The 13,792-nt window shown below is 41.3% G+C and overlaps 1 protein-coding gene across 1 annotated transcript in view; it reads left to right on the forward strand.

The window, feature by feature from the left end:
• The first annotated feature begins 1,222 nt into the window (after positions 1-1,222).
• Positions 1,223-13,792, forward strand: part of CLT2 (CRT (chloroquine-resistance transporter)-like transporter 2) — a 35,205-nt gene continuing 22,635 nt past the window's right edge. The window contains exon 1 of the mRNA XM_087673040.1: positions 1,223-1,862. Within this exon, the coding sequence (XP_087529166.1) occupies positions 1,312-1,862 (551 nt within the window). The 5' untranslated portion in view covers positions 1,223-1,311. The remainder of the gene's footprint in view (positions 1,863-13,792) is intronic.

Raw genomic sequence — 13,792 nt, forward strand, 5'->3', positions numbered from 1 at the left:
GTAGTAATTATTTAATTAGTTATTCATAATTAAATATTGCATTATTGATTATTGCTTTTGAATGAAAAACTAATAATTGTTACACTCAAAATTATTGTAGTTTTCTCATTCGGTTCTATCTCATCTTTGTAGGATTTACTTTAGCAAAGGCAACTATTATATATATATATATATATATATATATATATATATATATATATATATATATATAGATAAACTTTCACAAGGTTAAAATCTACATTTTTCCCTTCATGTCATAATGAATAATTAAAAAAAGTAAAGAAAATTGTACATCTTCTTGAAAGCGGGGGAGTAACACTTTCCCCCATAATTATAAAGCAATGAAGAGAATTGTGCTAGCTTTTCGATATGTTGCTTATATAGCATGTTTATATGTTTTTTGTTGTTACTATTACAACTTTTTAAAGTGACAAATTAATGCTTAATCAAAATAATTAGTGAAACATAAAATCCACTACACCCTAGACTTTGACCAATAAACTTTTTAGTTTCAATTTTATGTTTTGCAAGGTACTTTTCAGTAACATGATGCTCAAGAGACAACAAGTTTCTAACCAAATCTAATGAGCTTCAAAAACTTGTGAGCGTTATTCCTCCAATGCACAGTTTAGAACATGGTTTTATTTTTGCTTACACATGGTTCAATTCAGTAAGGTTAGCATCATATATTGAAAAACACACATGGAGTTCTCATACATAGTAAAATGACACATTCATTTTGTGTAGACATGGGTAAAAGTAGCTTCGTTTCATTAGAACTAATATGATTCATAATGTTAAGAATTAAAGTCTCTAGAATAACTTACTCCATATAATAGTATTGTAGTCAAAGGATGTAGTAGTAATTTTTTGATGAACAAACATCAACTAAACTTGATGAAAACATTCTAAAAGATCCTGTAGTTTTTTCAGATATAGAGATTAAGATATCAAACCATATTTAATCATATTATGGTATTCTCGTCATGAATGAACATACCTTGTTATACTATAATAGAATAGACAAGAGCAATGCACTCCATGTAGATGCCAAATCACATGGCCTCATTATGAACTTCTAAGAAAATGAAAGCCATGGCTTCTAGAGTATTGAAAAACAAGGGCTTGGACAAAAGAAACACACAATCCCAAAACTGAAACCTCTATTAGCCTTGTATTAGGATCTGCATTATTAGTTTTCACATTAGAGACGTATGTGCTTTGGTTTTATCTCGTCAGGCGTACTTTTATTCTGTCTCATAGGCCACAGTGGCCTTTGGGAGACCTTATCTCTCTGTCCCTCTCGATCAGATGCTAAAGGCGTCAGTAGACAAATCGATCGTAGCCTACCATCTCTGGGGCTCGGGCTGCATGGCATGCACTCCACCTTCATACGCCTTGCAGGCCCAGTCGAGTTGCACCTCTCTCATCAACACCGTGGCTTCTGGTGACTCGCCTTCCATCCACAGGTCTCGTCGAGCAAGCTCCCATGGTGGACTAGCACGTAACCTGTCGCGAGAGGGCCCGGCGGCTGGATACCGCGGATCAATTCTGAGAGCCCGAGGTCTTAGTTCCTGGCAAGCACCTTCGTGTTTCTGTGAAGGCAATGCGCGAAACATTTTTGCTGTCAATGCCACCGATAGCCCTAACAGTAGCAAGGATTCGGGTTCAAACGACGGAGAGGAAGAAAGCAGGGTTCTCATGACCATAGGCCGTCTGCCAATCTCAAAACAGGACCTGCGAATCATGGCCGTGGCTGCCATAGTCGTAGCCTTCTCCGTTGCTAACAGAGTGCTCTACAAGATGGCACTGGTTCCCATGAAAGACTATCCCTTCTTCTTGGCCCTTTTCAACACTGTTGGGTATGCCTTGAATCTTTGCATTCTACATCATTATGTATCTATTCATCCGCTTAGCAACATTCAGGCTTCAGATGCATCCGTTAGTTTTTATTTTCCACCAAGAAAGCTGTTCGGTGGCTGTGGCAACTTTACTCTCCTTTCATGTATGCATGCCTCCTGTTTTATTAGGATCATGATATATGAATTAGGTTTGTCCAATTTGGATAGTTTAAGGCTCTTGTATGTTTCTCTTGGGATTTGTTGCAAAATTAGAAGCTCATCACATGGATTTCCAGAAGCTAAAAGCTATCATGAAGTAGCCCCTTTCTTGCCATATCATTCCTGGTTCAAGGAGCACAGATGCTACCAAAGAGGTCCAGCCCTAGAGTTCCAAGGAGCTAGGCAACACAAGCCATTTGATGCTTTTACTCATCTATGCTGTAAAATTGAAGGAATGAAATTTCAAACTTGGGACTAATTACAATAAGGTTTCTTCATAAAAGAACAACAGAGTCTTTTTTACATTGGCCAGCTTTAAGGTATGATGTTGAAGCCTTTGTGTGTACATACATCCCTTTTCAGAAGGTCAAGTATGATCAATAGAAGTGATTGCTAAATCCATTGTGTAGGAGAGCATGGTGATGGATTTATCTTTTATCTTCCTAGGAGACCTATAGGGAATCATGGGAATTGAACTATTAGTTGTAGGTTTAGTAAAAGCAGGCCCATTTTATTTTGGTGAGGAAGAAGATAAAAATGGTTCATATCTTGAAGTCGTTCACATATAACATCTGCAAATATCATGGTATGTGTTAGTCGGTGATAGAGATCCAAGAATGACAAGTTTATTTTGGAGAGGGCTTTTTGAGAATATGGGTACTTCTTTAAAATTCTTCTCTCTATTTCATACATAGATAGATGGACAATCAGAAGAGACAAATTCTACTATTCTAGATCTATTAAAGAGTTATGTCTCTGAGTGTAAGACCACATGCAAACAATTTCTTCCATTGGGGGATTTTGCTCATAACAACATTGATATGCATGTGGAGAGTTTGGATGAGCTGTACAAGCAAGTAAAGCAACCTCATCAAAAGTCATAGGAAAAGCATAAGGGAGTAGCTGTAGACATGTGGAGTTTGCCGAGGATGATAGGGTTCCCTTGTGATTTGAAAAGACAAGGCTTAAAAAGATGAAGGGAAAAGAGCTCTTATTCCCTAAGCTAATCTAGACGTATTATGGGCCTTTTCAAATGAAAGAAAGGATCGATGGTGTGGCTTACATGTTAAAGATACTGGATCATTAGGAGATTCATAATGCATTCCCAGTGAATCTTAGAGCTTTCCATGGAGATTACTAGAGGATATGCTTGAGGAGGTTTAACTAAAGGTTGAGGAACTTGATGAGATTTTGGTTCTTGAACGGATATTTGTACATAAGGATAGGAAGACAAAAGCTAAAGTTTCCTGCCTCTATCTAGTGAAGTTTCATAATGATTCACTGATGAATGCAAAGTAGATGTAAGAGGCTGACTTTCTACATTAAACTCAGATGTTGCAACTTTATGTAGAGGCATTTCAATTGGGACCCACCTTGGTTGGGGCTGAAATAGGTACAATTGGGTGCAGATTGGGAGCATTGCTTGGTTCTCAAGTAGGGAGTAGCATTTTCAGTTCCTCATAAACAGATTAGCTCTGATATATAGAAGTCCCTTGGTAGTGCTTTATGCCCATCTAAGGTATTGTTGGTTGGCACATGCTTTGGGTCATCTATGATGAGTGGTCATGACACTTGATTGATAACTACCTGTATGGGTATGTATGTATTGTAGCTTTGAGTACCATAATGAACACTATTTGTTAAAGGAAAACTTGTTTTTCTTTTATGTTTTTGGAAGAGATGGGGGTGACCTATAATCGTTGTGATAGTTGCAAATATTTGTTGGAGCACTTGGTTGCATGCATTGCTAAGGTATGGCTGCTATTTTTCAATTACACTTGGATGCAATTCAAGACAGTTTGCCATTTTTCAAGGGAGGGGTATGCCACAGGGATGTGATTTATTTTTGTAACTCTCTTTGGCGGGTCTAGGACATTGTATGAGTTGTGCTAGATAGGGGAAGGCCCAAAATTGAAAAATTAGCTTAATTCATGTGTAAGTTTTTGTACACATTAAAACATAAAATTAATTAGTGTTAAGTTCGTGCACACATTTATTAATATAATTTGATAAGTATACAAGGGTCGATGAGGAATTAATGTCTAAGTTTGTGCCATTCATTAATTTAGTCGAAAGGAACCTTAGTGAGAGTTTCATTTAATTTTTAAAATTTGAGCATGGGTCAAAGTTTAGGGCGGGGAGACATAAATCTAATAAATTAAAGGCTGAATAATTAGGTTTGTATCTTAAATCCACTTATTCATGTGAAATGCTGATAAGATGCGGGGAAAAGATGAAAGACACAATGAAAGGTGCAGCTTTTCTTCATTAGGAGGCCTTTATTTTGGTGGGTCAGGGCTTGCCTAGACATGTGATCATGGATCTTCCTCTGCTGTGCATGCTGTTGTTGGTGAGGGTGGACCTGTCCGAGGCCAATCTTGGTAGTTTTTAGTGTGTGTGGAGTTGTCCAAAGGAGTGCAAAGCTGCATGGAGCTGGCAAAGTAGTTTGAAGTTGAACCCCAATCTAAGTGATACTGTTTTGGGACATTCTGGGTGGTTCTCAAACAGTCTGCTCTGTCTTGCTCTGATTCGAGGCTTTCTGGAGAGAGGTCACAATAGGTTTTGTTAGATGAGGTTTTTCCAGCGAGATTCAGTGTCAGGCAGTTTGGTCTTCTTGTACCTCGGGTAAATCATAATTGCTTTAGTCAGATTTGATGTTCTTGGTCTTGGCTAGTGAGAGCAGTTGGAGATAGGTACTTGAGTGTTGTAGATCTGTGAGTAATTGTACTTGATTGGCCTATTGTTAGCTGTATTTGGAAAGGTAGTGAGAAGGGCTTTTTGAACAATAATATTTATATGGGAAATCAGTAATGGTAAATAAATACCAGAAGGGGTGTTAGGCTTTGGGGCTAGTCTTTTTGTGTTTAGGTGCTGGAGCATTCCAACTCCTTTATTTGATTTGTTTTTCTGTTGTTGAAGTTTCTGTTTAAAATTAAGTACTTGGAAGTCAAAATTCGTTGGCTTTCATCTATAGTCATTGAGACTGATTAATCGAGTCTCAAGCAATGGTGGCCAATGTGTAGAACAAAGGACTATGGATACTTAAAGATTTTTCAAGGCCCTTTCAAGCACCCCTCTCCATGAGTTCCATCCAGTACCAGCAAAGGACCAATTGTTGTGACTATTGGTAAAGCTGTAGAGACATATAGGCCCATGCTTTTTTTTTGGGGGCCGGGGGGCGATAAAAGATGTATTTAATTATATTATGCAAAAGAAATTTACAATGAAATACTAGTGCTCAATAGTCTATCTAGAGCTGCTTGTAGAACAAAAAACACTCATATGTATAGGCTTCTCAGGGCCATTTTGTTAGGAGATCAATCAGCTCAGGGTGAGTCTGTGCTGCAGAGGCTATGGCCTTTTTATAGTATTTTTTTCTGGCATTTTTTGGTGCCCTTTTTAGGGCTAGGGAGCATTTAATGCTGGCCGACCAGCATTAAATGCTGGCCGATTGTATTTAATGCTCCCCCCATTTTATGCCTATATATTGCTGGGGCTCCTCCTCCTCTTATGTACTGCAGCCATCATTTGTGGATTCTTCTGAGGAGAGAGGAGCCGGTGCCAGGGTGCCCACACAGCCAGTGACTCACTATTGTATGTTGCTGTCTCGTGTTCGATATGGATTCTGTTTCCCGGGCATACATCTAAGTTCTCATCTGTATTTGTGTTTGTTTTTTCTTGTCTTGTGTTTCAACAGTTTATTTCAACATGTTGTTTATGCTTCCATTGCTGCACCACTTCTGACATGGTATCAATTTTCAGGTTTTGTGTTTCTGTTGTGTTTTATTGCTGATTTAAGGACTGTTTTCCCTCTTGCTGATTAGGCAGCTACTGCTCCAATCAGGTGACCAGTTTTGCCTGCGTTTTTTGCTGACGTCAGCATCCATATAGCCTGTGCATCCATTTCAGCTTGCGTTTTGGTGTTTCTGTATCTCCTCCTGGCTGGGCGCTTACATCATCAGGCCGTTTTTGCTGTTTTTGACTGATTTCTTGACTTTTTACAGCAGCTTTTGTCTTATTTTGATCATATTTTGGGTTATACTGCATGTGAACTCTTGGTTTTTGCAGTTTGTGCTCGTGGTTTGGCTGTGTTCCCTCTCCCAATTCTTTCTTTTCTCTACTTCTTTTCTAAATCCTCTCCAGATGGCTCCTCCATGCACATCCATTGATGACAAGCTCCATGGACTTGATTATTACATGTGGAGTGTAGTGATGAAGGCTTGGTTTATTCAGAAGCGGTTATGGTACGTGGTTAATGGCGCTGTGGCCCATCCTCAACAACCTTCTCCAGTTCCCTCTGATTTTGATGAAGACAACCATGAAGAGGCTGTGCTTACATGGGATTCGGATGATGCCCGTGCTTATTCGGCATTACTTCAGTGTATTTCCAAAGAAGTCCTACCGGCGGTCACCTCCTTTACGACAGCTTCAGATGTATGGTCGAAGTTATAGTTGATGTACGAGGCTCCTTCCACCATGAGGGCCGTTAGTCTCTATAGCTAGCTCCAGCAAACTGAAGTTTGAATCCAAAGATACGATTCAATCCTTCCTACTTCGTGTTACCCAACTCCAAGACCACCTTCGCACTATACAGTCTGCCCTATCAGAGGCACATCTTGTTGGTACGGTACTCTACAAGCTTCCTCGGGAGTTTGATGGAGTGGCGAATGCTTTACGGGCGCAGACATCTAGGACTTCTGTCAGTTTTCTTTACAGTTTTCTTTACATGTCCTCCATGCTACTTGAGCATGAGGCTACTTTGCGACTCCTACAGGGGAGGCTTCTGTCACATTATGGAGGTTCAGGTGAGGCTCTTGCAGCTTCAGAGAGGGGTTCAAATTGTTAGAAGTGGGGCAGCGGTGGAAGCATAAACATGTGCTGAAATAAACTGCTGAAACACAAGACAAAAAGAGAAGAAAAGAACGCGATACAGATGAGAACTCAGATGTATGCACGGGAAATGGAATCCATATATCTGAACACGAGACAGTCGCATACAACAGTTAGTCACTGGCTGCGTGGGCACTGGCACTAGCTCCTCTCTCCATAGAGTCTGCAGATGGTGAAGATGATGATACTGACTGAGGAGGAGCACTGAGTATAAATAGGCTGAAAAAGTGGGGAGCAATAATGCTAGTCGGCCAGCATTAATGCTGGCCGACTGGTGCATAAAAATGCTCCACTGGCATAAAATGCCACACCAGAAAAAACCTAAAATACCTAATAAAAATGCCCAGCCCAGATCAAGCTCAGACTCACACATGAGCTGACAAATACTCTGCTAACACCCTCTCTCAGATCATGAGTGATCTGATACAATACAATAGTACAATGAAAAGGGATCAGAAACTATACAACATAGAACCACCAAGTAGAACCATGGATACCCAAGTAGTGGGTGATCAAGCCACCACCAAGGTGCCTCGGAGAGAACCTGATGTCGATGTCGAGCGTACCAAATACCTGAAAATAGAGAAGATCATAGCATGTCTCTGTGTCCATCACCAAAGTCTCGCAGTAGTATACAAGACCATCCTGTCAAAAATGCCCCTAAACATAGGTGACCATGGATTCGCCGCCTTTGGCCAGACCGCCAAAGTGTCCCCTCATGTGAGCGCCAGACGAAAGCCTCCCGCTCTCTGTCAGATAACCAACTCATCATGAACCTGGATGTCAATCCCAGCTCCAGGATTTGATTCCGCCAGACTGAAGTTGATGCGTCAGGGACGTCCCTCTCTGGAACCTGTGCACCTGTATGAAAGTATAGATGAGGCGCGGTTGCCCCATCTGAACACCCGCTCACACTCCCTCTCTGGCACAAGAGAGTCGTGAAGGATGACCTCATCACCACCACTAGAAAGCAGCCGAGGAAGGGGCCACCAAGCCCTTCCCGCGATCCGAAGAAGAGGATCCCTTCCGCGCCTTGGACTTCACCTTGGTTGGAGGATCTGAGTCGGAGTCTGATGAAGGAGAGAACTCATCGGTAGAGTCAACATCCCGCTTCGTCTTCTGCTTCTTCTTCCTGGAAGCCGCTAACTTCTTGCAGTCCTTCCGCAAATGTCCCTTCTTGCCACAGTGGTAACACTGGGCCTTCGACTTCTTCTGCCTGTCACCCCTCTCTAAAGCTACATAAGCCTCGCCTCCATAATGTGCCGGAAGCCGCCCCTGTAATCTCAAGGATGTCTCATGCTCAAGAAGCATCGAGGTCATATGTGTAAAACTGACAGGAGTCGATGATATCTGCGCCCGCAAAGCATTGGCCACGCCATCAAACTCCGGGGGGAGCTTGTAGAGGACCGTCCCGACGAGATGCGCCTCGGGAAGAGCAGATTGCATGTGCCGAAGCTGGTCCTGTACCTGCGTAACACGAAGAAGAAAATACTGAATAGTATCTTTCGGCTCAAACTTCATCTGCTGGAGCTGGCCATAAAGTGTGACTGCCCGCATGGTGGAAGGTGCCTCGTACATCTGTTGCAACTTCTGCCATACTTCAGGAGAGGTCCTATAGGAGGCAACCGCCGGTAAGACCGCTTTAGAAATACACCGAAGCAATGCTGAGTAAGCACGGGCATCGTCCGAGTTCCATGTGAGCACCGCTTCCTCATGGTTGTCCTCATCAAAGTCTTCAGGAAGAGGAAAAGGACGGAGAGGTTGAGAAATAGCTCCACAGACGATGTACCATAACCGCTTCTGCACAAACTATGCTTTCATGACAGCACTCCATGTGAGATAATCAGGTCCATGTAACTTATCATCAGGGGAAGTGCATGGAGGAGCCATATGGAGAGGATAAGAAGAGAAGTAGAGAAGAGATGGAATTGAGAGAGAAAACACAGCCAAAACACAAGCACAGACTGCAGAAAATGAGAGTTCACAAGCAATATAACCCAAAATCTGATCATGAGAAGACAAAATCTGCTGCAGAAAGTCAAAAAATCAGTCAAAAACTGCGAAAAACAGCAAAAACGGCCTGAATTAACAGTCACCCAGCCACGAGAGATGCGGAATCAGCAAAACGCAGACTGTAAACTGGAGAAAAACAGGTGGAAAACTGTCGCCAGCAGCTGCAGATGAAAAACGCAGGCAGTAGAGGGTGCGTAGGCAGCAGGCGATGGCAAAACTGCAAAAACCCGGCTGAAAACAGCCCCAAAACAGGTCGCTTGGCTGCGACAGCAGTCGTCTGATCAGCAGGGGTTCAAAACAGTCCTGAAATCAGCAAGAAAGTGGAAGCATAAACATGTGCTGAAATAAACTGCTGAAACACAAGACAAAAAGAGAAAAGAAAAGAACACGATACAGATGAGAACTCAGATGTATGCACGGGAAATGGAATCCATATATCTGAACACGAGACAATCGCATACAACAGTGAGTCACTGGCTGCGTGGGCACTGGCACTAGCTCCTCTCTCCACAGAGTCTGCAGATGGTGAAGATGATGATATTGACCAAGGAGGAGCACTGAGTATAAATAGGCTGAAAAAGTGGGGAGCAATAATGCTGGTCGGCCAGCATTAATGCTGGCCGACTGGTGCATAAAAATGCTCCACTGGCATAAAATGCCACACCAGAAAAAACCTAAAATACCTAATAAAAATGCCCAGCCCAGATCAAGCTCAGACTCACACATGAGCTAACAAATACTCTGCTAACACAAAGATGAAGAAGTTGAAGGCCCAGTGTTATCACCGTGGCAAGAAAGGTCATTTAAGGAAGGACTGCAAAGAGTTAGTGGCTTTTAGGAAGAACAAGGAGCAGAAGACGAAGCGGGATGCGGACTCCTCCAACGAGTCATCTGCCTTAGATTTTGATCCCGATCCTCCAGCCAAGGCGAAGTCCACGGCACGGAAGGGATTCTCTTTTTCGGATTGAGGGAAGGGCTTATGGCCCCTTCCTCAGCTGCTTTCTAGTGGTGGTGATGCGGACATCCCTCACGACTCTCCAGTGCCACAGAGGGAGTGTGAGAGGGTGGTGAGATGGGCCAGCCATGCCTCATCTATATGTCTATACAGATGCACAGGATCCAGAGAGGAACTTCCCTGACGCATCGAGCGAAGTCTGGCAAGTACAAATCCTGGAGCTAGGATTGACATCTAGGTTCATGATGGGCTGGTTACTTGACAGAGAGCGGGAGGCTTTCGTTTGGAGCTTACATGAGGGGACACTTTGGCGGTTTTGGCCGAAGGTGGGGATTCCATGGTCACATGTTCAGAGACATGTTTGGCAGCTTGGTCTTGTATGTCCTGAGTGACATAACACAGAGAGCTGCTACGATTCTCCTCTAATTTCAAGTGGTGCTGTTATGATCGACATCGACGTCAGATACTCTCTGAGGCATCTTGGTGGTGGGCTGGCCTTTTTATAGTATTTTTTTCTAGCATTTTCTAGTGCCCTTTTTAGGGCTAGGGAGCATTTAATGCTGGCTGACCAGCATTAAATGCTGGCCGAGTGCATTTAATGCTCCCCCCATTTTATGCCTGTATATTGCTGGGGCTCCTCTTGCTCTTACGTACTTCAGCCATCATTTGTGGATTCTTCTGAGGAGAGAGGAGCCGGTGCTAGGGTGCCCACACAGCCAGTGACTCACTGTTGTATGCTGCTGTCTCATGTTTGATATGGATTCTGTTTCCCAGGCATACATCTGAGTTCTCCTCTGTATTTGTGTTTATTTTTTCTTGTCTTGTGTTTCAGCAGCTTATTTCAGCATGTTGTTTATGCTTCCATTGCTGCACCACTTTTGACACATTTGGGGGTGCTGAGGGTCACCCTGTAGCTGGTCCTAGTAGCCTCAAAGAGTGGATGATGGATGATTAGGGCTTAGCCAGAGTAGCATACACTAAGAGACTCTCACTTCTAAAAATCAATTGGGAATGTGCCTTCTAGATGTTCCACCTTGTGAGATGGCCCATGTATCGATGCAGCACCTTTGAGATTTCATGCAAATTTGAAGCTCTAGAACATTCTTTCATTCAAACTACTATTGTTATATTTTTATTTAGAGTTTGTTATTACACGTGTGCCTTGTATAGTCATCTCTTGCTTGTGAGGCTTAGTTTGAGCTAGGTGAGTACATTAGGAGCTTTGACATTGTCTACCATTTTTATGTGTTTTAGACACTTTAGAATGGAGGGTACATCATTTGGATATTGTGACCGCTTTGGTTAGTTGGGTGGCTGATCTGGGCACCCAAATTTTGGGCATGGCCACTTGTATACAAGTCGTGGCCAGAGTTTTGCCTATCTATAGGTTGCCTGCCCCCTCACAACTATAGAATCTTAAAGACTTAAAATTGGAGACTCTTCAAAGATTGTAGAATCTTAAACACTTAAGCTTATAATTGGAGAATCTTCAAAAGTACTAAAGAATATCATTTTAAGAAAATTGTGAAAATTGGAGAATCATTAGTTTAAATAGAAATTTGAAGCATTAACTTAGGGAGTTTTTAAAGAGAATTGTGAAAATTGGAGAATCATTATTTCAAACAGAATTTTGAAGCATTAAATTAGCAAGTTTTTGAAAATTTGAGAGAAGTCAAAAGACTGAAGAATATCATTTTATTAATTTTACTAGAATTTTGAAAATTGGAGAATAAACTTGGTATACCATTCCTCAGCTGTTGTAGCTTTATCTCAAGGCCTTTGAGTTAGAGCGGACTTTGTATTCGGCTCAATTAGGTTTTGCAAAGCAGCGGTCTAGAGTATTGCTTGATGCTCAAGGGGGAGGTAGCACTTTCACTCCTCCAATGATGGATAGCTTGTATATAATGGATCTCGTATGTATTTAATGTGCATCTAGGGTACTGTGCTGATAGTATGTCTGCCGTGAGGTCACTATTCAGTGTATTAGTCGTTGCAGTTGGTATGTAGATGGATATGGCTTTCACTGCAACTTTGAAACTATATATTTGCATCAATATACATTAGAGTGCATTACTCTATGATCATTTGAGATTGATTATCGGTTGCTGGTTTTCAGTAGATGATTTATCAATTTTCAGTGGTATTCAGCTGGTTTTACGGATAGTAGCATGTTTTCTAAATGCCATTGATAGTTCAGCCATGGTTTATACTTAGTTTATATATTAGATTTTTTTGGACAAGTTTTTAGTCAAATTTTGATATTCTAGATATTATCTCTTGTAAAAATCCATAAAACTATAGATAACTTCTAGATTAGGAGGACATGTAAAAGAAAGCATGTAGTTTTCAGCCAATTTGAGAGGATTTTATGTAAAAAAAAGAGATTAGCGAAATCGCGCGACGGTTATTTGGCCATAACAATCGAGCTATGTTAATGAGAAATGCATTTTATGGGTACTTGGCCACAGTTTTAGATTCTTTATGAGTTTCTTGTTATGGTTTATGTTGGTTGGAAATTGTTAGTAGTGCTTGGCATTAGCATGGTTGAGTAGAAGTGGCCAACATTGTTTACCTTATAATGGCGTTTGGAAAATTCTAGTGTAATATATTTTTACCTTGGCACATTGCAGGGCAATTGAGGACCACTGCAAGGATTTAAGGGGGTGGTCTGTCACGAGGACGTGAAATTTTATTGCTTTGCTTAGCATTTGAGTAAAAGTTTATCAAATATGCAGTGTTAGATTTCGGTCTAGACCAATTTAGTCTCTATTAATGTTAGTGGCTGGTGACATTAGAGAATATGCATTAATTAATTTAAAAATTAATATTCTAAAAATTAATTTAATAAGCTTAATAATGCTAGAAAATGGAATTCAAAGGCTGCCACTTGGCAAAACTTTCCCATTCAAGTGGGAAAAACGTTTTTAGGTGTTGATGGAAGTCTATTCTAGCCATTGTGAGAGAGGAGGAGATTTGTTGGAGAGGGAGGAGAGGCCGTTAGGTCCAAAATAGGTAGTTGACAATAGTTGGAGGCTGGTGACAGCCATTTTTGGGCTCCTAGATTGAAGTATGAGAGTGTGCAGCAGCGGAAAAAGGAAATAGGAGAGAGAAGGAATGATGTGATTGCAATGGTTGAAGGTACAAGGTTGCAATGGTCAACCCAACACGCAGCTCTACATGTCAATGTGGGTGCCAAATAGTAGCAGGGGGATGAGAGAATGAGGGCTGGCTGATCATGAAGGATCAATGATGGATAATGGATAATGAAATCGGGAGGGCAGGCTGCCTATATATAGGCAAAAAAGAGGGAAAACCCTAAATGTGGTCAAACTTCAAAAAATAGCCAAAAGTGCACAAAACGAAAGGTAGTAATATGCTCTCTATCTAAAGTGTCTAAAATACATAAAATGATAGATAAATACAATGTCAGAGATCCTAATGTCTTCATTTGACTCCCTAAGGCTCATAGGTAGAAGATGATCACACAAGACACACATGATTGCTAACACCTCCTCTCAAATCTTGGATGTGGTGGAAGGAGAAAGGAGATGCGAATTCGAGGGTGGCAAGAATAGTGCCAATGCCTTGCATTTTCTAAAGATGACCAACTAATAGGATAAAAATCCCATGATTGATACAAGAGATGCTAGGTTTGTCTTGGCCTTGGTAGTAAGTACATCTAGTACTTCATTACCTTGTGTCAATCTATAGTTTTTAATGCATTGAATTTTTGTCAATTCATACTACCAATTGTGATTGTGGGGTGTCTCACTATAGAGATACGTTCGACGATATATAAGTTATCGAATTTAGTACAATGGAGCTCATAGAAGGAGATTAAGACATCATTTAGGCTTCGCTATAGATCCACCCT

The sequence above is a fragment of the Lygodium microphyllum genome, chromosome 30 (assembly GCF_053477565.2).
Source record: "Lygodium microphyllum isolate KBCC chromosome 30, Lygodium_microphyllum_v1.1.10, whole genome shotgun sequence".
NCBI classification, from domain to species: domain Eukaryota; kingdom Viridiplantae; phylum Streptophyta; class Polypodiopsida; order Schizaeales; family Lygodiaceae; genus Lygodium; species Lygodium microphyllum.